General features: G+C 49.3%; 1 protein-coding gene across 1 annotated transcript in view; it reads right to left on the bottom strand.

The window, feature by feature from the left end:
* Window positions 1-1,179: 1,179 nt before the first annotated feature.
* Window positions 1,180-18,988, bottom strand: part of LOC136626802 (homeobox protein NOBOX-like) — a gene marked incomplete at its 3' end in the record, with an annotated part of 32,534 nt that continues 14,725 nt past the window's right edge. The window contains 6 exon segments of the mRNA XM_066601807.1: window positions 1,180-1,235; window positions 10,818-11,056; window positions 12,763-12,993; window positions 14,249-14,335; window positions 14,760-14,956; window positions 17,451-17,557. Of these exon segments, the coding sequence (XP_066457904.1) occupies window positions 1,180-1,235; window positions 10,818-11,056; window positions 12,763-12,993; window positions 14,249-14,335; window positions 14,760-14,956; window positions 17,451-17,557 (917 nt within the window).

Below are 18,988 nucleotides of genomic sequence, written 5' to 3'. Positions count from 1 at the left end.
AATAACTTGGATGTAGCCAAGGTCGTCAGAGGGCGCCGCCGGCATCTTTGTTGGGAGCTGCAAGAAAGCAAAATATAGGAAATTAATGCATACAAACACTGAAACCCAGGATTACATGGTGCAGCGGATCACGTGGTGCCCCGTGATAGTACCAGCTTCCTTCTAGTGCCGGACAAGACGCGCGGGAGCGGAGAGGAGGAGACTGAAGCCTTCTTACCCGAACGAGCGAATATGAACCATAATCTGTCAGTGTAAACGCCGACAACAATCATTTGCTTTTCGTTCAGCATAAAAATCATCGTCGGCTCGTTCGCTAATCGTTCAGGTTAGATACGTTCAGGTTAGATACGTTCAGGTTAGATACGTTCAGGTTAGATACGTTCAGGTTAGATACGTTCAGCCGCTCTCACTTATACAGCGAATGAGCCAACGATGTACCTGCCGCTATAAACAGGCTGCCAACGGTGATGTCACTGAAGTCCGTATGTGTGGACGGAGGCAAAGACGAGAGACGGCGGCCGCTCGCGGGATTCTCTTCCAGTTCAGCTGATATAGTCACAGGAAGTGAAAACATAAGAGTTATTACATGTTCTGAAGTTTATCACTCTAGTCCCATGGCCGTGCTAGCTCTTCGCTGATAGGGGGCACTGCGGACTCATTATGGGGGCACTCTGGTGCCAGTACAGTGGAGACAGCCCAATTGGTCACTAGGATGTCACTACCTGTGGGGGCTCAGAGAATTTAGCAGGGGGTCTTACACAACCCGCATTTACTTTCTCCATAGAGTTACTTCCGCCTTCACACGCAGCATTTGCAGTGCGAGCTCACCAAAACCTCCTCAACAAATCCGCGGTGTACCTGAAAAACGCTTTGGATTCTGAATCCGTAGACTTCATGTTGCCGATTTCAGGCCATGAAATACAGAAAACAACCATGTAGGTACGGATTTGGGCACTGAGGATTCGCACTGCAGAAAGCGTGCAGCAAATGCACCCCTGCAAAAGGCACCCCAACATGTCAGTGGAAGCAAGTAGGATGGGTACCATGAGGTTGGTCTTCTGGGCGCTCCTCGCTCGTCGGCGTGGCTGTCTGAGAACGCTGCCGAACACAAGCTTTGTACTGGAGCTCCCCAGGTACGCTGCAGGCAACTCCTGTCTGGGGGCGGGAGCAAGCATACGACGGCGCACCTTGTATGTACAGATCATTCCATGGAGAGGGGTGAAAGGCAAGTCCACCTGCTGAGAACACAAAACAGTCAAGAACAGCAAGACACACAATATACAGCAACCTTCCTGCTGTATCCCAAATCTCAGAAGATATTAAAGGGCCCCTCTGGTGATATTAGTCATTCATTATGGAACCAATAGCGGCACCGCCTATCCTGGAGTGTGCCCTCGCCTCGCATCTGCCATGGTTTTCAACGAGGTCGGCGACATGCAAGGATTTCCCATTGAAAACAAAACAAAAACGCCATGCATCTGCGGTAAAAGAGTTGGCGAGCACGAAATTGGGCTGTGATGAAGTAAGGCTAAGGGTGAATGCATACCGAGTCAAAAGCGGGCGACTGCCTCCGGATTCTGCAGCAAAGACTGCCCATGGCATGCTGTGCAAAAGGGATTTTTAATCCACACAAGCAGAAACTAATTGTGGTTATTACTGCAGATGAAAAATCGCAGCATGTTCCATTTGTGTGTCTGACGGTGAGCCATGAGGACCATCTGCAGTACAGATGAAGATCAACCAAGCAGGTCTGCGCGGACGCTGGGATGTATGAAGAGAAGCATAGAGTCTAGATCACGTGAGGTGATTATCCCCTCTACTCTGCCTTAGTCAGACCTCATCTGGAATACTGGGTCCAGTTCTGGGCACCCCACTTTATAAAAGACATAGACAAACTGGAGCAAGTTCAGAGAAGAGTTACCAAGATGGTGAGCGGTCTGCAAATCATGTCCTATGAGGAACGGGTAAAGGATCTGGGAATGTTAAGCAGAAGAGAAGGCTGAGAGGAGACTTAATAGCTGTTTACAAGTATCTGAAGGGCTGTCACAGTGCAGAGGGATCAGCCCTATTCTCATCTGTACAAGGAAAGACTAGAAGCAATGGGATGAAACTGAAAGGGAGGAGACACAGATTACATATTAGACAGTGAGGGGATCAATGAGTGGAACAGGTTGCCACAGGAGGTGGGGAGTTCCCCTTCAATGGAAATGTTCAAACAAAGGCTGGACAGACATCTGTCTGGGGTGATTTAGTGATCCTGCACTGAGTCGAGGGTTGGACCCGATGACCCCGGAGGGATCCGATGACCCTGGAGGACCTGATGACCCTGGAGGTCCCTTCCAACTCTACCATTCTATGGAAGCATCTGCCCTGCTAACGAAAGAAGATACGGCCGGCACAGAGGAGATCTGCGGTGGTAAGAAATAGAGATGAGCGAACGTACTCGTCCGAGCCTGATATTCGTGCGAATATTAGGGTGTTCGGGATGCTCGTTACTCGTAACGAGTACCACGCGGTGTTCGGGTTACTTTCACTTTCCTCTCTGAGACGTTAGCGCGCTTTTCTGGCCAATTGAAAGACAGGGAAGGCATTACAACTTCCCCCTGTGACGTTCAAGCCCTATACCACCCCCCTGCTGTGAGTGGCTGGGGAGATCTGATGTCACCCGAGTATAAAAATCGGCCCCTCCCGCGGCTCGCCTCAGATGCCTTGTGACATAGCTGAGGGAAAGTGCTATCGTGTTGGAGCTGCTGTAGGGAGAGCGTTAGGAGTTAGTATAGGCTTCAAGAACCCCAACGGCCCTTCTTAGGGCCACATCTACTAGTGTGCAGTACTGTGTTAGCACAGTATTTTTATTCTTTTTTTCCAAAATTGGATCTGCAGAGCATTGCGCCCTGCAATAGGGACAGAAGTGGTGGTTAGGCAGGGAGAGTGTTAGCAGTGAGTGTAGGCTTCAAGAACCCCAACGGTCCTTTCTAGGGCCACATCTATCCGTGTGCAGTACTGTCCAGGCTGCTGTTAGCAGTGTTGCATATTTTTTTTTTTTTCTCAAAACCGGCTGTGCAGAGCATTGCACCCGGCATTAATACTACAGGGATAGAATTGTGTAGGCAGGGCCAGAAGACATACATTATTCATTGAATACACGCAGTGTGGGTGTTCCTTGTAAAAAGCAGGGAAAAAATTCTATTTGGCCTGCCTCTTACAGTACTCAGGGCTCTGGGTACGTGTATGCTGCGTGCAGAACGTTAAAAAAAAAATCAGGCGCAGCCAGCTACGTTTTACTACAGGCGTGCGGCAATTTCTTTCCTGCATGGGAAATCCCTGATCTGCTGTAGCGAATTACTTTGCATCACTGCAGTTCTGGGACAAATTGGCAGGGCCACAACACAGTTATTAAACCTAGTATTCATTGAATACACGCAGTGTGGGTGTTCCTTGTAAAAAGCAGGGAAAAAAATTCTATTTGGCCTGCAGGCTTGCGCCAATTTATTTCCTGGCTGTGAAATCACTGGTAATACAGCATGCTGAGGGGTAGGGGTAGGCCTAGAGGACGTGGACGCGGCCGAGGACGCGGAGGGCCAAGTGAGGGTGTGGGCACAGGCTGAGCTCCTGATCCAGGTGTGTCGCAGCCGACTGCTGCGTGATTAGGAGAGAGGCACGTTTCTGGCGTCCCCACATTCATCGCCCAATTAATGGGTCCACGCGGGAGACGGTTATTAGAAAATGAGCAGTGTGAGCAGGTCCTGTCGTGGATGGCAGAAAGTGCTTCCAGCAAGCTATCATCCACCCAGAGTTCTGCGCCGTCCACTGCTGCAAATCCGAATCCTCTGTCTGCTGCTCCTCCTTCCTCCCAGCCTCCTCACTCCACTACAATGACACATGCTCAGGAGCGGGAAGACTCTCAGGAACTGTTCTCGGGCCCCTGCTTAGATTGGGCAGCAGTGGTTCCTCTCCCACCAGAGGAGTTTATCGTCACTGATGCCCAACCATTGGAAAGTTCCCGGGGTCCGGGGGATGAGGCTGCGGACTTCCGCCAACTGTCTCAAGAACTTTCTGTGGGTGAGGAGGACGATGACGATGAGACACAGTTGTCTTGCAGTGAGGTAGTAGTAAGGGCAGTAAGTGCGAGGGAGCAGCGCACAGAGGATTCTGAGGAAGAGCAGCTGGACGATGAGGTGACTGACCCCACCTGGTGTGCAACGCCTACTCAGGACAGGTCTTCAGAGGGGGAGGCAGCAGCAGGGCAGGTTGCAAGAGGCAGTGCGGTGTCCAGGGGTAGAGGCAGGGCCAGACTGAATAATCCACCAACTGTTTCCCAAAGCGCCCCCTCGCGCCATGCCACCCTGCAGAGGCCGAGGTGCTCAAAGGTCTTGCAGTTTTTCACAGAGACGCCTGAGGACCGACGAACAGTGGTGTGCAACCTTTGTCGCGCCAAGATCAGCCGGGGAGCCACCACCAACAGCCTCACCACCACCAGCATGCGCAGACATATGATGGCCAAGCACCCCACAAGGTGGGACGAAGGCCGTTCACCGCCTCCGGTTTGCACCGCTGCCTCTCCCCCTGTGCCCCAACCTGCCACTGAGATCCAACCCCCCTCTCAGGACACAGGCACTACCGTCTCCCGGACTGCACCCACACCCTCACCTCCGCTGTCCTCGGCCCCATCCAGCAATGTCTCGCACCGCACAGTCCAGCTGTCGCTAGCGCAAGTGTTGGAGCGCAAGCGCAAGTACGCCGCCACGCACCCGCACGCTCAATCGTTAACCGTCCACATAGCCAAATTTATCAGCCTTGAGATGCTGCCATATAGGGTTGTGGAAACGGAGGCTTTCAAAGCTATGATGGCGGCGGCGGCCCCGCGCTACTCAGTTCCCAGTCGCCACTACTTTTCCCGATGTGCCGTCCCAGCCCTGCACGACCACGTCTCCCGCAACATTGTACGCGCCCTCACCAATGCGGTTAGTGGCAAGGTCCACTTAACAACAGACACGTGGACAAGCACAGGCGGGCAGGGCCACTACATCTCCCTGACGGCACATTGGGTGAATTTAGTGGAGGCTGGGACAGAGTCAGAGCCTGGGACCGCTCACGTCCTACCCACCCCCAGAATTGCGGGCCCCAGCTCGGTGGTGGTATCTGCGGTGGTGTATGCTTCGTCCACTAAACCACCCTCCTCCTCCTCCTCAACCTCTGTCTCGCAATCTAGATGTGTCAGCAGCAGCAGGACGTCGCCAGCAGTCGGTGTCGCGCGGCGTGGCAGCACAGCGGTGGGCAAGCGTCAGCAGGCCGTGCTGAAACTACTCAGCTTAGGAGATAGGAGGCACACGGCCCACGAACTGCTGCAGGGTCTGACAGAGCAGACCGACCGTTGGCTTGCGCCGCTGAGCCTCCAACCGGGCATGGTCGTGTGGGACAACGGCCGTAACCTGGTGGCGGCTCTGCAGCTCGGCAGCCTCACGCACGTGCCATGCCTGGCCCATGTCTTTAATTTGGTGGTTCAGCGCTTTCTGAAAAGCTACCCACGCTTGTCAGACCTGCTCGTAAAGGTGCGCCGGCTCTGCGCACATTTCCGCAAGTCCCACACGGACGCTGCCACCCTGCGCACCCTGCAACATCGCTTTAATCTGCCAGTGCACCGACTGCTGTGCGACGTGCCCACACGGTGGAACTCTACGCTCCACATGTTGGCCAGGCTCTATGAGCAGCGTAGAGCTATCGTGGAATACCAACTCCAACATGGGCGGCGCAGTGGGAGTCAGCCTCCTCAATTCTTTTCAGAAGAGTGGGCCTGGTTGGCAGACATCTGCCAGGTCCTTGGAAACTTTGAGCAGTCTACCCAGATGGTGAGCGGCGATGCTGCAATCATTAGCGTCACCATTCCTCTGCTATGCATCTTGAGAAGTTCCCTGCAAACCATAAAGGCAGCCGCTTTGCGCTCGGAAACGGAGGCGGGGGAAGACAGTATGTCGCTGGATAGTCAGAGCACCCTCCTGTCTATATCTCAGCGCATTCAGGAGGAGGAGGAGGAGCATGAGGAGGATGAGGAGGAGGGGGAAGAGACAGCTTGGCCCACTGCTGACGGTGCCCCTGCTGCTTGCCTGTCATCCTTTCAACGTGTATGGCCTGAGGAGGAGGAGGATCCTGAAAGTGATCTTCCTAGTGAAGACAGCCATGTGTTGCGTACGGGTACCCTGGCACACATGGCTGACTTCATGTTAGGATGCCTTTCTCGTGACCCTCGCGTTACACGCATTCTGGCCACTATGGATTACTGGGTGTACACACTGCTCGACCCACGCTATAAGGAGAACCTTCCCAGTCTCATTCCCGAAGAGGAAAGGGGTTCGAGAGTGTTGCTATACCACAGGACCCTGGCGGACAAGCTGATGGTAAAATTCCCATCCGACAGCGCTAGTGGCAGAAGGCGCAGTTCCGAGGGCCAGGTAGCAGGGGAGGTGCGGAGATCGAGCAGCATGTACAGCCCAGGCAGTGCAACAGTCTTTAAGGGCCTGGACAGCTTTATGGCTCCCCACCAAGACTGTGTCACCGCTCCCCAGTCAAGGCTGAGTCGGCGGGAGCACTGTAAAAGGATGGTGAGGGAGTACGTAGCCGATCGCACGACCGTCCTCCGTGACGCCTCTGCCACCTACAACTACTGGGTGTCGAAGCTGGACACGTGGCCTGAACTAGCGCTGTATGCCCTGGAGGTGCTTGCTTGTCCTGCGGCTAGCGTCTTGTCGGAAAGGGTGTTTAGTGCGGCTGGGGGAATTATCACAGATAAGCGTAGCCGCTTGTCAACCGACAGTGCCGACAGGCTAACACTCATCAAGATGAACAAAGCCAGGATTTCCCCAGACTTCTCTTCTCCACCAGCGGACAGCAGCGATACGTAAGCAATACGTAGGCTGCACCCGCGGATGGAAGCATCGTTCTCTATCACCATCAAAAACGGGGACATTTCTGCTTCATCAATCTGTGTATAATATTCCTCCTCCTCCTCCTGCTCCTCCTCCTGAAACCTGACGTAATCACGCTGAACGGGCAATTTTTCTTAGGGCCACAAGGCTCACTCATCTAATTTTTCGAAACAATTTTAATATGTTTCAATGCTCTTAAAAGCGTTGAAACTTTAACTTGAACCAATTTTTCGTTAAACTGGGCTGCCTCCAGGCCTAGTTACCACTTAAGCCACATTAACCAAAGCGATTAATGGGTTTCACCTGCCCTCTTGGCTGGCCATGGCCAATTTTTACTGAGGTACATTAGTACTGTTGGTACACCAATTTTTTGGGGCCCTCACCTACAGTGTAATCATAGCAATTTGTATGTTCTTCGCCTGCACTCATGGTACAGAAGTGTGTGTGGGGTTGGCCTACACTTTAGCTACATAAATGTAACTTGGGCCTTGGCTATACTGCAGCTACTGAAATGGAACGAAGACTGCGCTCCCACTATACTGCTGCTTCGGAATTGTTACTGGGGCCTGTCTTGAGTGCTACTATTACTGACATGGAACGAAGACTGCGCTCCCGCTATACTGCTGCTTCGGAATTGTTACTGGGGCCTGTCTTGAGTGCTACTATTACTGACATGGAACGAAGACTGCGCTCCCGCTATACTGCTGCTTCGGAATTGTTACTGGGGCCTGTCTTGAGTGCTACTATTGCTGACATGGAACGAAGACTGCGCTCCTGCTATAATGCTGCTAGTGATATGTTAGTGGGGCCTGTCCTAATGCTACGGCTGAAATGTTACGAATTCTGGGCTCTGCCTATACCGCTGCTAATGGTATGTCTCTGGGGTGTGGAAACAGAGGCTTCCCAAAGACATGATGGCGGCGAGGCCATTTCCCACCAACGCGGTTACTGTTAAGGTGCATATAACCACGGACACGTGGAGAGGACACGTAGTGCCTCAAAAACATCCCCCTCCTCCTCCAACAGGGAAAACATTCTTGGCAAATGCCTTTGCATTGGTTCGTCTGGTGGCAGTCCAAGAATTTCACCTTTACCGACACTACAAGAGAGCCCCCCCACCATCCCCCCGCCACGGCCTACTTAATCCTGGCCACATTCCGAAAACCAACAAAATACAACCGTGCTACTAGGTCCGCAGTCACCACCACATTACCACCAACGCGGTTACTGTTAAGGTGCATATTACCAGTCTGACTGGGGCATGCAGACACCTTGACAGAATGAATAGTGTGTGGCACATAGGTTCCCCATTGCTATGCCCAGGTGTGCAGCTCCTGATGGCGGTGGCACAGGATTCTATTTCTCATTGCTTCTGTACAGCATTGTGGGCTATCGCTCCGCCACTTTTAAAGAGGGTCGCTGCCTAGCCGTGCCAACCCTCTGCAGTGTGTGCCTGCGGTTCCTCCTCATGGCAGACGCACTTCTAAATAGACATGAGGGTGGTGTGGCATGAGGGCAGCTGAAGGCTGCCCAGGGACACTTTGGTGTGCGCTGTCGGGGGGAGGGGGGGGGGGGCGGTTTGGCAGCATGTAACCCAGGAGAAGTGGCAGCGGAGTGTCATGCAGGCAGTGATTGTGCTTTGTTGGAGGTAGTGTGGTGCTTAGCAAAGGTATGCCATGCTAATGAGGGCTTTTCAGAAGTAAAAGTTGTTGGGAGGGGGGGGGGCACTCTTGCCGGTATTGTGGCTTAATAGTGGGACCTGTGAACTTGAGATGCAGCCCAACATGTAGCCCCTCGCCTGTCCTATCCGTTGCTGTGTCGTTCCCATCACTTTCTTGAATTGCCCAGATTTTCACAAATGAAAACCTTAGCGAGCATCGGCGAAATACAAAAATGCTCTGGTCGCCCATTGACTTCAATGGGGTTCGTTATTCGAAACGAACCCTCGAGCATCGCGAAAAGTTCGTGACGAGTAACGAGCACCCGAGCATTTTGGTGCTCACTCATCTCTAGTAAGAAAATGTTTTTTTCTCTCCACTTCCGCGAGCGCGGCTGGATGCAGCAGTGGGATCTGTGCGTGCCGTGGACATTGGGCCAAGTTGTAATTAACTGTTTTTATAGGTCATTGGTTAGACTAAAAAGAATCAAAATCTTAAAACAAAAATACATGTTTGGTATGGCAGCGTCCATAAGAGTCCAATCTATCAAAGTAACACATTATTTATCCCACACGGTGAACGTCATCCGAAAAAAAAATTAAGAATGTCAGAAATGCGCTTTTTTGGTCATTCTGTCTGCAAGAAAAAAATGCAAGAAAAAGTGATCAAAAAGTTGTATGTACTCTTGCAAGCTACAGGACGTCCCGCAAGAAATGAGCCCTTGCACAACTATGTGTACGGAAAAGTTATTGTGCGCACAAGATGGTGGCAGAAAATAATTTTTAAAAAAATAACAGTCTTTGAAAAAAAATAAAAGTACAGCAAAAAAAAAAACAAAAAAACCCCATAAATTTGGTATTGTAGTATTTGTACTGCCCCATAGAATAAGGTTATTGTGTCATTTCTGTTGCAGTTTGTGGGACGTAAAAACAAGACGCACCGAAATATGGCGGAATTTAGGGTTTCTTTTTTGTTCATTTTACTCCACTTAGAACTTTTTAAAAGTTTTTCAGTCCATTAAAAAAATACAACTCATCCCACAAAAAGCGACGTCGCTAGATAAATAAAGGAGTTACGGAAAATGCTTGGTCACTAAGGGGTTAAATAACGTGCCGCCATCAGCGTTACCGGTGGAAGGTTCTAATGTTACAGAAACATGTCAATTACTTTCTGTTCCGAACATTTTTGAATTTGTTGCACAGTGTAAGTGAACGAGCCGCGATGGTTGACATGCCGCCAGAAAACGGTCAGTGGGTAGCGCTTAGCCCAAAGCACAATCATTCACGGTCGCTCACTGGAATTATATTCTAAAAGCAGCCGAAATCAGGGTTCAGCCGGAGCCGCAGACCATCAGTAGGGTCTGCTCATCTCCAGAGTCAGGCTCACACCAGATTACCAGATCCTCCGTGTGCGCCGGCCACCAGGGACGTGGCCTCACGCAGCTCTGCTCACATTTCCATGTAGGAATTGCATAATACGGGAGCGCAAAAGCAGCAGCCCGCACGATGTAGTTTGCAGCGGATTACGCCTGAGAGCTCATCAACAAATCAGCACTGCCCACAGATCCATTTACATACAGCAACAGATTGAGGAACTGAAACAAAGGGCCTCACGAAGCTGCAGAAATGTTACATTATACCGTCGTTAGCACAGCCACAATTCTCTCACTCATCACATCGTTATAGGATGGTTTGTCAGCAGAGCAGCCGCCGTGTGAACTGGCATCTGCCTACCGTCTGCAACGGATGGCGCGTCGCAGGTGAAAAGACGGCACAAACAAAACAACAACCATGCGGGGCCTCGTATGGCGCAGAGTGTTTAGGCAGCAGTATGCAGTGCTAAGCTTGCTTACAACCTGAAGATTGCGAGTTCAATCCCCGCATGGTAGCGGCTCAAGGTTGACTTATCCCTCCAAGGTCAGTAACATGAGCACCCAGCTTGCTGGGGGGTAATAAGTGAAATTACCTGAAAGCGCTGTGGAATAAGTTGGCGCTATAAAAAGTCCCCCCTTTCTGGTCCCTTTTTGGTCTATTAAGAGGGCACAACGACTCCTGCCACTATTTGGTGCCCACTGTGCATCGTTACTCCGAGAACTCGTGTGGGCATCTTAGAAGACTGAAGAGAGGAAAAGGCAAATCTAGGGCAGAACGTTGTAAAGGGAGAGCGGAAGACAACATTATTGCCCTCTTTGGTCCTACAACACACAATCAATTCATAAAGACAAGGTAAAAGGTACCTGTGCCAGGCTGAAGCACAATATGGCCGGCTGGATGTCCTTGGAGATACACTCCTGGGTTTCCATAAGCCAGCAGGCCTGTATTGTTGGCTTGCATGGCCAGGAAAGCGGTGTCATCAGAAGAAGTTGGTGTGCAGAGCTGGTACTGGGGCAGCTGGAAAGCTCCCAGCGGGTTACTTTGGTGGTAGTACTGTGGCCCATATCTTATGGAGATGGGCATGCTCTCCGGGGTTGGAGACCTGCAGACCAAAGAACACACTGATCACATCATTATTACTAGGACAACTCTAAGATCCATAAAGCCTCAGTGGGCAAGTCACGATTCATATTCAGCTGGTTATACAGGGTAGGCCACGCAAAAGTAGCCCACCTCCGATCCCGACGCTGCACGCTTTGGAGAAAACCGTAACCCTTTCATTTTTCCTCAGCAGTATAAGAAATGAAAGCTGCGCTGTGATTGGTTGCTTTGGGCAGCAAAGACTTTCTTCTGGACGGCTTCCATAAATCTGCCCCTCTTTCCCCCGTGTTTTTCCTGCAACTGTGAATAGTTATTGTGGAAGGCTCTGTGCAAAGCGGATCAAATAAGGAAACTCCAGAGGTCTTCACTAACAAGAACTCAGCTACAAAACCACCTGCTAAATTAGGGTTTAGAAATGGCGCTAAACTAGGTCTGTTGCAAATATCAAGAAGTCGAGGCCTCTGTCAGTCTGGATGTCCGAAGTCATTTATGACATTCAGCAGTGGATTGCGACTAGGCCTCAAAAATCAACTTGGAGTCAGTCACTGCAAGCTAGTGCATCACATACGACGTGTCGGCATGAAACCATACAGAAGAACGCATGCAGGAAATGAAAGAGTGCGACAAAGCTGAACACGAAATTACTGTAGGTGGTTGCTGACTGATTGCTAGAGGACTTCCGGAGCCATTGCTGTACTTTATGATTGATCAGGTCACATGAACTCAGAGTATGAAGCATCGGTCTACTGAAAATCCCATCCGACTCACAATCACCACGGCACGACCAGAAGATTGGCTTTCGGTGCTCAGAGAGGTATATTGCCCAATTTCCGTCAAATCCACTGTGAATGCCTCACTTTATCTGGACGCGTTTGAACAGATTTACGACCAACTAAAACTAAAAGAGAGAACTTACTGCATTTGTCCAACAAGATGGGGCAACATGCCAGACATCCCGCGACTCACTGGCATGGGTTCATGCACGGCTTATGGAAGAGTGAGTTGTGGGCAAGGGGTTAAGGCCACCCCGTTCCCCGCATTTGTCCACATGTGATCTTTATCTGTGGAGAAACTTAAAGCAGAAAGTATATGCCAGTAATCCACATGCCGTGGATGAGCTCGAGGAAAACATCACAAACACTATCCACAGCATCACCGCGGAAGAGCTGCAGGCAGTATCAGCCAACATGTTGTGATGTGGTCAGAGGTGCATAGTAGTGAATGGGGACCACCGCCAGCATCTGTTGCAACATGTGGGTGAAGCAACAACGTTTTGGATAAAACAATCCACTTGCTCGTTCTTCCCGTCACACTATTGTCGGTGGTGCGCTACTTTTCTGTGGTCCACCCTGTACTTGCATCTCTTTCCAGTAAAGCACGGTGACAATCATTACACCTTCAGACAGAAGTGGAAAAAGCAGCAGCACTTCCCTGTATAACACCGCTGGTGCGAGGTATTCGTTTCGGATGCAAAGCCCAGAAAAGGAACCGGACTCCCAAGGTTCCAAACCGCAGGTATCAAATAGATCACAGCTGGGCAGCATCCATATATATAAGAAGTTCCTTTAGTCGTCCATGATAGGAGGGGATGTACAAGCTCCTTGACGAGCCTGACAAAGACCCGTGTGGGGTCGATACGTGGCTTGTACATCCCCTCCTATCATGGACGAATCATTACACCTTCGTCATTTGTCAGGCAGCCGTCACTATAATCTCATTACGTACTCCTGAATATTATAGGTGAACACGTCTCCATCAGATGAGGGGGGTGGTGTGCAGGTGCTTTCAGGCGTGTCCAGCATCATAGGAATCATGTGATTGCTGGAGTTAAAGGTCATAGACATGGGTAGCCCAACACGCCTCAGCGGTGGTGGGCTGTGAAATGTGGGTGGATACTCCTGGGATGGTGGTGGGCAGACATCCCCTGGTGATCCGAGACTTGACACTGTAGAAGGAAGGAGGTTTGTTAATTACTATATAAGCAGCAGATCAGAAGGACAACAAACGCATCAACGAGCCCATAATACCAGCCTCAACATAGCCCACACCAACCTCAACCCTGCCTGCCCCAACTGCCAGCTTCAACCACCAACCTCAACCCTGCCCGCCCCAACCACCAACCTCAACCCTGCCTGCCCCAACTGCCAGCTTCAACCGCCAACCTCAACTCTGCCCGCCCCAACCACCAAACTCAACCCTGCCTGCCCCAACTGCCAGCTTCAACCGCCAACCTAAACCCTGCCCGCCCCAACCACCAACCTCAACCCTGCCTGCCCCAACTGCCAGCTTCAACCGCCAACCTCAACCCTGCCTGCCCCAACTGCCAGCTTCAACCGCCAACCTCAACCCTGCCCGCCCCAACCACCAGCCTCAACCCTGCCTGACGCAACTGCCAACCTCAACCCTCCCCAGCCTCAACCCTGCCCCACTCCAACCACTAGCCTCAACACTGCCTGCGCCATCCAGTACACATACTAATATCCTTCATGGAAGTTCAAGAATTCACATGTAGCCCCTCTGATGTAGCGATATCTACTTGCCATGGCTAAGACAAGTCAGACAGAAAGGAGCAAGGACATGTCATGGGGTTCAGTAGTCAGTGGGTGCAGGAAGTGGCCCAAGAGCCACATGTGGCCACTCTTGATTCACAGTGAATGGCCCCTTCATTAGAGCCCCCTGCCCTCTTACGATTAGCGCCTCCCTGTATGCTAATTCTCCCCGTGACCCCGGAGTGCAGCATAAAATCACGTGACAAGTTTTCCTGATCAGTTTCAGTGTGAATCCACATTAGGTGGAAGATCCAGCGATCGGAGCGACTTCCAACGAGGCCGGTCATTGGTGCTAGACTAGCCGGGGTCTCACCGCCAACCGTGGGGGGGTTATCATGTAACGGTGTGGAGAGTATACAGAGAATGGCGCAATCAAGGAAAACATCCAGCAAAGGGGATCCTGTCAGTCGGTCAGAACATGTCAGCCCCGCCATCTAATCTGCAGCAACTACAAGAAGCTTCCTGTCCGCAGGGGCCGAGATTCCTGCAGAGCCGCTTTATCATGAGTGGAATCTACACCACAACAAATTGCCGCAGATCTGAAGGGTAAAGGAGTCCAACGCTACTAGATGGGGGGCTCTAATAAAGGGGGCCACCCTATATATATACAAATCTAGGTCCATAAAGCCTGTGCTGCCATGTACCCACCTGAGCCGCTGCTGCTAGAGATGCTAGAAGAGATCTCAGCAGACTGAGAGCGCTGCAGAAGAGCGCCGGGCACCAGAGATGACCTAAAGGAGAGATGGAGAGAACTAAGAGGCGGAAGCGGGCTTACCACACATGAGGAGGTAAGCGAGGACAAGGCTATAAGAGAAAGGTGCAAAGTCAGGATGTACAGACAGCGCAGCTAGCAGGGCCCTCCAAAGGGGCTCATTCACACGACCGTGATTTTAGTGCGTTTTATGTACGGCTGCGTGACACGCGGTAAATGGACATTACACAGTAGCGTGTAAACCCTGCGTGTAGATACATGCGAGAAAAGATGGCAGCATGATCTACACATGCGCGTACCACGCAGCGTGAGCGTTTTCTGCATGCGGCCGTGTGAATGAGTACAATAATGTCAGCAAGGACAAGGCTGTCTGTGGCACGAAGCGCATCAATAGCAGGTGACAAAACAGAACATTCTGGAAAGCCACCAACTAGTTCCCTCACCCGTTCCGGACGCCCGATAACGGACCATACGAGTGATGGCCTGAAGAAACTGCAAATGAGACAGCTTCTGGTCGGGAAAGAGCCGCGCTGTCAGGAAGAGACGTCCCCAGAGAGCCGGCACATGCTGCCATCTTGCAGCCCTTAATGGAACTTTTTTCAGTTTTCCGCCATTTGGCGCGTCGGTTCTGAAACCAAACCTGAAATAAATGTAGAACGTAAAAGAAGAGGTAAATGTTCGGATGACAACGCCACGTTCTTTTAAATTCCCCCAACTAGGCCGCTGCTAACCTCTCCAATCAATGGTAATGGCAGCATGTAAAAGGTTGACAGAGGGATGGCGCTATCTATATGACATCATTGGTGCTCCACCATGTAACCGTAGACCGCCAATGAGTAGCCATGGCAAACGGAGGCCGGCCAATGGCATGCGGGTCTGCTATGACCTGTAATCACTATAAGGCCTCTTGCCTACCGTCAAAATCTCGCTGTGGAATCAGACCCGGCGCCCCCCAGGGACCCTATACTAAGCTGTTCGGATCCGCCGCGAGTCTCTCACCCTGCGCACATGTGCAGTGCAAGGCATGTCGAGCTGGTGCTGGGCTGCGACGTAGATTCCAGCAATACTTCCGCAGTGCCCACTGCACGGAATATCGCAGGACGGATGGCTTGCATTGCCGGCAATTGAAGCCTTCCGTGCGATTTTCCATACAAAATAGAATATGCTGCGATTCTTCCCCAAAAGTGGCAAATCACAGTTGATTGACGCTCATTGGCAGGGGAAAATTTTTGAACACAGCATGTCTATGGACGGTCATTGCTGCGGAATTCACGTTGGGCATCTGGCTGCGAATTCCGTAGGGATAATCCGTCCGTGGGCATTAGCCTTGTAACGATGATGGATTGCAGTGCACAAGTACTGCAGTGTATTATCAGAACAATTATACCATTACAGGTTCAAATTCCCTAGAGGGACATAATAAAAATAAAAAAACACATTAAAATTGAAAAAAAAGATTGTAAGAAACTAAATATGTTGTTTGCACAATTAACAATGTATTAGAAAAAAAAACAAAAACAAAACAGAAGTTATACATCATGGCATCCGTAATGACCTGTACAATAGCACACTTTTTAGCTTGCATAGCAAAAGATTGGAAAAGGGCAAATGTTGTCCCAATCTTCAAAAAAGGGAAGAAGGTGGATCCAGGAAACTACAGGCCTGTGAGCCTGACTCCTATACCTGGAAAGATCTCTGAACAGATTATTAAACAGCATGTATGCAAGTACTTGGATGAGAATGGAGTAATTAACCAGAGCCAGCATGGGGTGTAACAAACAAGTCATGCCAGACTAATCTAATATCCTTCTATGATAGAATCACTGACTGGGTTGATCAGTGAAATGCGGTGGATACAGTATATCTTGACCTTAGTAAAGCATTTGACAAAGTATCTCATACCATACTTATCGAAAAAATGACCAAAGATGGGATTGACAGGACAACTGTTAGGGGGATTCACAACCAGCTGAGGGATCGTACTCAAAGAGTGGTCATAAATGGCTGCACATCCAAGTGGGAGAATGTATCAAGTGGGGACCACAAGACTCTGTCCTGGGCCCAGTGTTGGCCAACATTGTTATCAATGATCTGGAGGAGGGAATTGTGGGAAACTGATCAAATGTGCAGATGACACAAAGCTAGGAGGGATAGCTAACACTAGGGGAAAGAGAGAGAGGATCAAAAAGATCTAGAAAAGCTTGATTTACCAAGGAGAAATGCAAAGTCCAACATCTGGACAAGAAAGATGATGAAAGCGCAAACAGAATGGGAGGAACACTAGCAAAAAATAAAGCCTAAAAAAAGAAAAAAACCCGAACCCCAAAATGCTTTTTTTCTTCAATTCCCTTCCCAAGAAGCCCACCATGAAGCAGATTTTACACATCGTGTGAGATTTGTGAATTGCGAGAAGCACAAATATGAGACCCATTTTTTAGATGACGTCATACACACGAGGGATTTTTTCCCACATATAGGAAAACCTAAATTGCGGTGTGTACTATTTTGGGGCGTCTCCTCAACGGGGCGGGCACAGCATTGCACGGCGTGCCAGGTGCATGAGAGTGCGATGCGAGGCTTACCCAATGATCTGCGATCGTTACTCCCATAATGACGCCTCGCACCCACAGGGACGTCGCACGTTGGCCAGCGCCATATTGGGCGGAGTCTCACAGCTCGATATCGCACTCTGCTGCGTGAAATGTGCCTAAAAGGGATCAAAAAGCTGTACGAAAATAGTACCAATGAAACCTTCTGCTCGTCTCGCAGAAAACAACGACGCCGTCCACGGAGAAATAATGCATTATGGGATGGGATGAAAAAACACAACAGGGTTTTATTGTGCGGAAGGGGAAAAAGAAGGACATCGTTTTGGGATTGTCGTAATCGTTCTGAAGCGGAGAGGAAGGTTCAGGTCTGCTGCAACGCGATAAAACCCCCACAATACATTCCATGTACTCGAAGGACCTGTCTGCGGACTCCAGGCGGCACCACACTACCACCATGCGGGTCACCAACAGGGGGCGCTCTACACTATCTACCTCCTATGAAAAATCTGTAACAGGGAGGAAGAGGGGGCAGCAGGACACTTCGGAATACGCCCCTCCAGAGCCAATATCCAGCATGATAGTTACCGTTATCCTCTGCGGAGTGACCCCAATTATTTCAGCAATCTCCCTCCTTTTCTCACTGTCCGGGTAATGATCCTCCACGAAGATTCGCTGCAGTTCCTGCAACTGGTCTACAAGGAGGTCCGAAGACACGGAGAGACCAAGAGAGTGAAGGAGAAGAAAACGCAGAAGGACAGTAGTTATACATGGAATGGCATCACTACCAGTAATATCCCACAGAGCACCTCCACCCGACATACACAACCCATTACAACACATAGGGGGCAGAATTATAGTAGTTATATTCTTGTACATTAGGGGGCAGTATTATAGTAGTTATATTCTTGTACATAGGGGGCAGTATTATAGTAGTTATATACTTGTACATAGGAGCAGTATTATAGTAGTTATATTCTTGTACATAGGAGGCAGTATTATAGTAGTTATATACTTGTACATAGGGGGCAGTATTATAGTAGTTATATTCTTGTACATAGGAGCAGTATTATAGTAGTTATATTCTTGTACATAGGAGGCAGTATTATAGTAGTTATATTCTTGTACATAGGGGGCAGTATTATAGTAGTTATATTCTTGTACATAGGAGCAGTATTATAGTAGTTATATTCTTGTACATAGGGGCAGTATTATAGTGGGTATATTCTTGTACATAGGAGGCAGTATTATAGTAGTTATATTCTTGTACATAGGGGGCAGTATTATAGTAGTTATATTCTTGTACATAGAGGCAGTATTATAGTAGTTATATTCTTGTACATAGGGGACAGTATTATAGTAGTTATATTCTTGTACATAGGGAGCAGTATTATAGTAGTTATATTCTTGTACATAGGGGCAGTATTGTAGTAGTTATATTCTTGTACATAGGGGGCAGTATTATAGTAGTTATATTCTTGTACATACGGGGCAGTATTATAGTAGTTATATTCTTGTACATAGGAGGAGTATTATAGTAGTTATATTCTTGTACATAGGGAGCAGTATTATAGTAGTTATATTCTTGTACATAGGAGGCAGTATTATAGTAGTTATATTCTTGTACATAGGAGGCAGTATTATAGTAGTTATATTCTTGTACATAGGGAGCAGTATTATAGTAGTTATATTCTTGTACATAGGGGCAGTATTGTAGTAGTTATATTCTTGTACATAGGGGGCAGTATTATAGTAGTTATATTCTTGTACATACAGGGCAGTATTATAGTAGTTATATTCTTGTACATAGGAGGAGTATTATAGTAGTTATATTCTTGTACATAGGAGCAGTATTATAGTAGTTATATTCTTGTACATAGGGGGCAGTATTGTAGTAGTTATATTCTTGTACATAGGAGGCAGTATTATAGTAGTTATATTCTTGTACAGAGGGAGCAGTATTATAGTAGTTATATTCTTGTACATAGGAGGCAGTATTATAGTAGTTATATTCTTGTACATAGGGGCGGTATTATAGTAGTTATATTCTTGTACACAGGGGGCAGTATTATAGTAGTTATATTCCTGTACATAGGGGGCAGTATTATAGTAGTTATATTCTTGTA

The sequence above is a fragment of the Eleutherodactylus coqui genome, chromosome 4, assembly GCF_035609145.1.
Source record: "Eleutherodactylus coqui strain aEleCoq1 chromosome 4, aEleCoq1.hap1, whole genome shotgun sequence".
Classification (NCBI taxonomy): Eukaryota; Metazoa; Chordata; class Amphibia; order Anura; family Eleutherodactylidae; genus Eleutherodactylus; species Eleutherodactylus coqui.
The sequence above is the reverse complement of the archived record's forward strand: the minus strand, read 5'-3'. Positions and strand labels throughout refer to the sequence as shown.